Genomic DNA, 7,582 nt, shown 5'->3' with positions numbered 1-7,582 from the left:
ATGCCAGCATACAAGACTGGGCAAAATGTGAAGCCTCTAGGCAGGGGTTTATGCAGAATTTAGATTTTGGGGGGGTGTCGGTGGGTTGTTTGGGGGGGTTTTGTATAAATCCCTAGGCAGGGTGCTTGTGGTTGTGGAATCTTTTTTGGAGGGGGGGTGTCGAAGTCCTTCTGGGGGGGTGTTGGGGGGGTGCTAGGGGGGTGTGTATAAATCCCTGCCTCTAGGTATGTTTGCTAACGCGCTATTTAACACTGATCAATTTTTCTTTATTTCTGGCCCATTGTTTCAAATTAATTAGGTTTATCAAGTCTTCATTTCCTCTTAACCTTGGACCTTGTGTTTGTAGAAGCTAAGCATTCAAGAAAACTGCAAAACGTAGTTCACCGGCCTGGCTAGCGTGCCTTCAAGGCAGACTTCAGGAAACCGTGGGGGAAAATGTCGTAAACTCATTTCATAACAAGCGTTTCTAGTTAATCTCCAGAGAAAAAAACGCTCAGAGGATAGCCTATGCATTGTAGACTTTATTTCGGTTAAGCAACATGGCAATCTTCGTAACCCCGCTCGTTTTCTTTGTCTAACAAAGAAATATTCAGTTTTCGCGTAAGAAAAGACGAGTTGGTACATTCTGCATTTTGTTCGCTCTTTTGATAGGCGGTCTGTAGAAATTTAAGAAAATTTTGTTTTATAGTTTGCGCGAAGCTGCTTAATTTCTGCAACAAAAATTAAATTTACTACAAATGTGGGAAGAGAGTTATACGACAATGACACAGATCGAGTTTTAGAACAGCAGATGCATCCTGTTGTTTGGCTTTGGTAATAGGTAACTTCGTTCACAATTCATATGATAGGGACAATTTCGTTGCTACAACCTCCAACAAAGTGAAAGAACCATGCGGCCTTCACAGTCACTCCACGAACCATTGAGCTTTTTGGTAATGAACTCTTGTAGTACACCATCCACCGGCTACACGCACTGTTGATATATCTGGGTGATAATGTTTTTTTTGTTGTTACGCAGTTTTACAAATTAAAATTCGATTGAACATCCCCGTATTGATGCTATGCTTGCGTGTATTTTTAGAGATCTTACGAAACTGCTGGTTTTAGAATACTTTTATCGCAAAAAATATGGTTGTAGGTCAGTCAGAAATTGCTCCTGGCAACACAGACATTATGGGAAAATTACCCTGCAAAGTAGTTGAACAGGCTTTCCGGAACTGGTTGTTCTGTTTTTAGGTAGGAATTATAAATTTTGCTTGAATTCTCAGAAAGTGTATACACGTATCAATTGCAAAACATCAAGTGTTTCACAGAGACACAGTAATGATTCAAGTCGTTGTTGGACGAACAATGGCAGCTCCACAGGGGAGCGCCAGCTTTTGAAAGTGCAGTTTGACATTATAGTCCTTAATTTTTGTGGTAATGTTCAAGTTCTAGGAAGGGTGATAAGAGACTTATTTTTGCAGATCCTACTCACCAACAATTTCAGGCTCCCCAAAGGCGACTGGTAGTGATATGGCACCTATGAGGCCCCAAGAAAGTGCGAGACTGCGCACTCCCAAATAGTCGGCGACCAGCACTGGCTTTATAGTGAGTATATACCCAATCTGAAGACCAGCCACGAATGCTACTGCGAACAAACTTGCGGCACTGTGGATTTGGGGCATAATAAAAAAACACACAGCCAGAAGTGCACATGTCAATGCAGCTATCGTGCACCTCGCACATTTAAGCTTATCACCAACAAGCGGAATTATCACGTGCCCGCACATTCCTCCAAAATGTAAAACGGTTAATAACTGCGCGGCTTCTTCAGATGGCATTCCATTATCCCTACCATAGTCAGCCATTGTTGAGTTGACTACTGGAAGCGTGAAATCTGCAGCCAACCCTGCAGTCAGAAGAACGTAGAAACTGGGTTTTTTGAGCAACGAAAATATATGCAACAGTATGGTGTTGTTATTTTCGCTTACCTCTGGAGAAGTACTTTGTGACTGTGGTAATACAGGCGGCAGTATTGCACCATACCCAGGCGCAGCTTTTCTTGTGGTCAGAACTTTCTTATCGCCCAGGTTGTCGTCTACGCGTCTTTCTACATCCTCACTACTCTGACAAAAGGTGTCTCCGAGATTACAACTGCCCGTTACAACTGTCGTGTTGTGAGCGAGTCTGATAACTCCGTTTTCTGGCTGGTTAGGTTTGCTGAAGTGTCTGCACACCGACCATGTAATAGGTCGCGGGTTTCGCAGCATCAAGGTCAACGGAATGACGTTAAGCATGAGGCCACCGGTGACGATAAACGTTCCTTTCAGGCCGTATGCAGACGACAAAACCATGAGGAGTGAAGGCCCCACGACGCCCGCCAATGCCGCTATGGCAAACATGATTCCTATTGCGACGCTTCTGTACTGGTCGAAGTACAACACTATGTAGATGGACGTCGCCACCTGCATGAGCCCCAGGCACACCCCTGCAGAGAAAGATAGTCGAACGACGAGATTTAGTGTTATATTTGCTCTATTCCGCACGACACACCATATGAACATAAATTTTTGTCACCATTTATTGATACGGTTTTCAAGTATACGGGGAGGAAACAACTTCATATGAAACTTTGAATCCGAGCAGATTTTTCAGATTTTCAATGCTTCAAAAATACGATGAGTCTCAGATACAGCGGATTTAGCTAAACAGTCACGACAGTAAACGCTGGTTTCAAGCAAAAAAAGACGATGATTTTAACATAAAATTGCAACAAATATTAGTTTCTCCTTCCGAAGGTACGGTCGCCGTATAAAATACGCGCACGCCCGGATTTAATTTTGTCACAGCAGACAATCTTCAAGAGTTTAGCTTACAAATAAATATAAGCCGCAGAGTCCCCATTCTTAAAAAGTAAGCTACAGCTGTCACGGTCTAAGCACACTGCCTTGTCTGCCCACGCGAAGAATGCCACAGATCTAAGGCGCTTGGTTCGCAGTGATGCTCCACATGCGAATGAAATAATAAAAAAACTGGCCACTTCCCTTCTTATTGCGTTGCGCATGACGTTTAAAGACAACAAGGTTTCTTCCGTGCCAAGATAACACACAATGACAAATTACGTTTGCGGGAACTTTCATGGAGGACAAGATTTATGCAGGCATTTTGTCGTTTTATTTGGGATTCAAGTATGTGATGTTAGCTTCCGCATGATTATACTTTTGTGCCTTTTCTTTTTTTCATTTTTTAAGAATTATGTACATTTTCACTACTATAACGAATAAATTTCTCACCTTACCCAGTTATTCACTCTGTAGAGATACAGGGCGTTACAAAGTATTTTGTAAATTTTTATTGTGTTTTCGTTTACTTTTTGAAAGGGGGCATGCTTGTCTTTGTCGTGAAAGGGCCGTGTACAAGTAGAAACGGTTTAAACTAGTCCAGAAACAATACACTTCAATGCTGTACTAGCGGTGAATAAAAGACGATGAGGTTGCTGGTGGAAGACGACGCACGAGGGATATAGACATGGCACCTGTAGCGGACAAAATTTCATTTCAACTTGCTCTGAACCATACGGTCAGTTCCACTGTATGGTTACGCGTACGCACGCATGCGGTGTAAACTTGGCAGTTAACCAGTTGAACGTTGTACCGTCTAGATTACAGAGCATTGACGTCGTCCCCTATGACAGATTTTGTGGGAACACAAGCAGGGGTTTGGCACGTTCCAAGAATTCTCTGCTGTCACGTGAGGCCTCAATTGTGTTAGGCTGTTTCTTAAGGATTATCGGAGTTATCAAATTGTCGCTTCAGGCATAGGTACGGATGGTTCATTTAAGGCATGAAAATAAAGGTTTAAACCTAGCTTTCAGTGGTTGCCTCGCAGTGTGGTGTCTGAAAACTCGAGTATGCTCATGGTCTCGCAGCAGTGGCGCGCAATGTTGAAGTTTCAAAACGCATATAACCCTGTATGGAGCTCGCAGCATTTATTGTCAGGATGTAAAGGGCCCAAACCGCACTTCCCTTTTAAAAGCCGCAAACTCATGACCCACTCATTTAAAAATTCGTCAACGTCATCTGTCTGATTTTGCATCTTCGACAAGATTATGCATGCACAGCAGCTCGACCTCACACCTCGGATTTCCTGCTTAACCGTTTTTGCGCATGATGACACGCTGTAATAAAGTTGGGGAAGAAACAGTTGTTGGGAGGGCGCTATTTAGCTAAAAACATTATATAGCGTTTCTATACATAAAAAGAATTTTTCTGATACCTGCTAGGAAGTAGTGCTTTGAATGTCGGCTGCTGGATCATTTTTCACTTTCAGGGTCTTGCCTTGCTGTCTACACTTTTTTTTTACTAATTGAAATGTTTTTCCGAATGCTATGTTGACTTCACCTGAATTCATTCTAGAGTTTAAAGGAAGGCTTTTATATAAATTGTGCTGTAATGCATGTGAAGGCATTTTAGAGTACCTGGCTGCTAGCTTTGAAAATATAGGTTGAAGTTGGTAGTTATGTCTTAAATGCACGCCTTTTTTGACTGGTAAGTTTTAATATGAAGATTAAAATATGTACTGTTCGCATCATCCCCATAATTGGGTAGTAGCTCCTGGTCATTTAGTTCGTTTCGAGAGTAGTAACGTTTATTTGTGGAGGCTTTTGCACAGACATGTATTTCTTTGGGGAATAAACACCCCAGTGTATGCGTTAATATGACGGTTTAGAGTGATGGGATGGATTGAATGCCTGGGTTAAAATTATTTGGGCTGTAATAGACGGGTAACGAGGCTATACTTACACCGTTGAAAGAAAGGTTAACACAGTTTACTGTGGTTCCTCTTCGACAAAAGGAATTTGGGTTGTTTGTGGTTAATGCGTCGTTCACGACAGTCGTCGCTTTACTCATGTTTTGTTTTGCCCATCGTATGCTGATAACCAGAAAACGACTTGCAAGATACAAAAGTTCTCTTAGGATCGTCAACCAATAGGCAGCAAACTTGTCTGACTATGAAAGAGTGAATTTTAGAGAAAAATGCAGAACGGGGACTTTCGTATGGTACTCATGATTAAAATTGAATAAAACGTTCTTGTTCAAAAGCAAACCCTCCATGATACATTTAAATTAAAAAAGTTTGCTCCTGCACTCATGTTCGTAATGGCAGTTTTTGTGCTTCGCAAATGAGCACGTATTTTTGAAAAGGAAGAAGTACCTGTAAATTTCAGATTCTTTGCGTTTGCCTCAAATTTAAAACAAGGCAGAAATAATAATAGTATCCAGTTGAAAATCAAACTAAATCAAAGAACAACCTATTGTAAATAACCATTGCTCTGTCTTGTAGCAGAAAGATAACAAAAAAGAAATTTGCCTTCCACTAAGCCATTTTTTTGCCACAGCCGTTTTGTAACAGCTGTGGCAACAGGTGTTCCTTTTATTCCTTCCAAAACCCGCAACTATAGATGCACCAACAACTACGCCCACTAACTCTGACCAGTTTTATGAACCGGAGATGAGCTATGATAATAAAGTGTCTATATCATACATCTCGCACAGCATTTGTCCTCACAATGCGTAGCCTCCATATCTAATCCCGATACATTTCGCCGTCAGCTCCTCACTCTCTTCACCATGTGACCATGTTCCTGAATTCTGAGTGCATTGCGTATTACGGCGATTTATATTTTCCTTGTCTCTTATTTGTTGAAAATGTATCCCTCTTTCGCCATGTTCAAGTCAGCAAATGGTGTATCTTCAAATTTACCTCACCCTGTACCACGATATATGTGATTTCATTTATATTTTTTGTTGTTTCGCACTGACCCTGCCTGTAAACTGTATGTTACCTGTCCTGTACTTTCCCGATTTCCCCCCTTACCCAATGCCCTGTTCTGGGGCCTGTAAGGTTTTTTTTTTGAATAAAGAATAAAAAATGACACCCGCACTTCACCTCACAAACCACAGTTGGCGTACGAAATTAGCAGTCTTTCTGTAGTATGTTTTGAAAAGGGCTGCACCGTCTTTTCTTTTGCAACCGAGAGTTTTTATAGATGTTCTTACACGCGAATCTTCCGTTGGTTCAAAACTTACCGTAGCAAAGTCCATACGTCACGGATATCCAGGTTATGTTTGGGACAAATGCAGAGGCAATGATTGACAGCGGGCACAGGCAAGACCCAACAAGAAGCACCGTGATGATTGGCACCTTGTGTTGGAGAGCACCGACCAAGAGACCTGAAAAATGAACGCACGTATACAACACATACACTTCTTCATTCATGGAAATCGAAGCAAAGCATACAAAATATACATTTTTACAAACTGCCTTCCCAACAGTTCGTTAATGAATTTACGCAAGGGAACTAAAAGCTGTAGAAAAAAAAGAATACATACAAAGCAAACGGTACAAAGACGCGAGCAATTTATGATGGATGGGAAACCTGCGAAAAAAAGGACGCAACATATAATGAGAGACTAGAGCGGGACACCTTCCCAAGGAGCGGGATACCTTGCCTATTACTGTCGACAGTGCAAGGGCGAACCAGTATTTGATAGTGTGACGATTCTTGGGGAAGGCAGAAACAAAAATGTAGGAAAAATGTGAAGCGTTTTTTATCAGAAAACAGCAGGAAGCCAACTGAATTAGCGCACCATCTATTTCCCTGAGCGGTAAAGAAATCGGGTTCCTGCAAAACTGAGCGGTTATTATACGAAAGCGGAAGTTAAGGGAACAATAGCATTTCTTTATTCGCATCACGCGTATGTGTCTGCGCATACGTTTGCTTGGTCGTTCAAAGGGTGTATTGGTGTCTTCTATTAAATTTCAGTTGCTAGTCCAGCGTTGTGTTGCGTAGTCAATCCTTGCCGGTTGCGTACGTTTTTGGCCTGTTTCCCATTTGTCAATATGTACGAACTGGACCAGCAGTCTGCCCTTCAGTAAATTCAGGACATCAAAACAAACTGAACATGCCGGCTCCTTATAGTAAATAAATTAAGCATTAGGAAACCGATTTTTGAGGAGTGTTTGCTCTATTTCCGAAAAGGAAGGCCATCACTTGAAACACGCTGATCTGATGTAGTTCAGCTAATAGGTTTTGAGAACGTGTGAAAGCGGAATTTTATTCTTAACCAGCCTTGCTTATCCTTCCAAAACCTACACTAGCAACAATGACAGTGTTGTAATTTGGAATGCGGGTTATGGTTTGCAGTTAGAATGCAAGACGTCATTACGTGTGGTCGAAATCCCGCCCCACTACGTACAGAGCATGATTTCGAACCCCTTCGCTATGTATATTGATGTACCGCTGGGGTAACTCAGTGGCTAAGGCGTTGTGCTGCAGAGCCGAAGTACGCGGTGCGCTTCCAGGCTGCGGCGGCCGCTTTTTTGATGGATGCGAAAAGCACAAAGCCCGTGGGTTCTAAATTTCGGCACAGGTTAAACATCCCCGGGTGGTAAAAATTAATCCGGAGCCCTCGTCTCCGGCGCGCCTCATCGCCTGTGAAGCGTCGGCGCGTTAAACCCCTATAATCCATCAATCAATGAGTGTAAGGAAGTAGAAGCAGAACACCCCCCCCCCCCCCCAAAAAAAAAAAATGTCTTT

The 7,582-nt window shown here is 42.3% G+C and overlaps 1 protein-coding gene across 1 annotated transcript; it reads right to left on the bottom strand.

Annotated features, from left to right (window-relative positions):
• Positions 1-1,422: 1,422 nt before the first annotated feature.
• LOC144144714 (uncharacterized) lies at positions 1,423-6,175 on the bottom strand. Its single transcript, XM_077676243.1, has 2 exons — positions 6,072-6,175; positions 1,423-2,470 (listed from the first exon to the last, which is right to left on the bottom strand). Exon 2 carries the CDS (start codon positions 2,451-2,453, stop codon positions 1,470-1,472), a length of 984 nt encoding a protein of 327 aa, XP_077532369.1. The 5' UTR covers positions 2,454-2,470; positions 6,072-6,175; the 3' UTR covers positions 1,423-1,469.
• Positions 6,176-7,582: the final 1,407 nt, after the last annotated feature.

Source organism: Haemaphysalis longicornis, unplaced genomic scaffold (assembly GCF_048455015.1).
Source record: "Haemaphysalis longicornis isolate Haplotype H1 unplaced genomic scaffold, Haemaphysalis longicornis Haplotype H1 scaffold_7, whole genome shotgun sequence".
Taxonomy (NCBI): domain Eukaryota; kingdom Metazoa; phylum Arthropoda; class Arachnida; order Ixodida; family Ixodidae; genus Haemaphysalis; species Haemaphysalis longicornis.
Note: the sequence above shows the minus strand (reverse complement) of the source record. Positions and strands in the feature narration are given on the sequence as shown.

Excerpts from the sequence above, each read along its gene's own strand:
- LOC144144714 (XM_077676243.1), bottom strand. The coding sequence starts at position 2,453 with ATGCAGGTGGCGACGTCCATCTACATAGTGTTGTACTTCGACCAGTAC.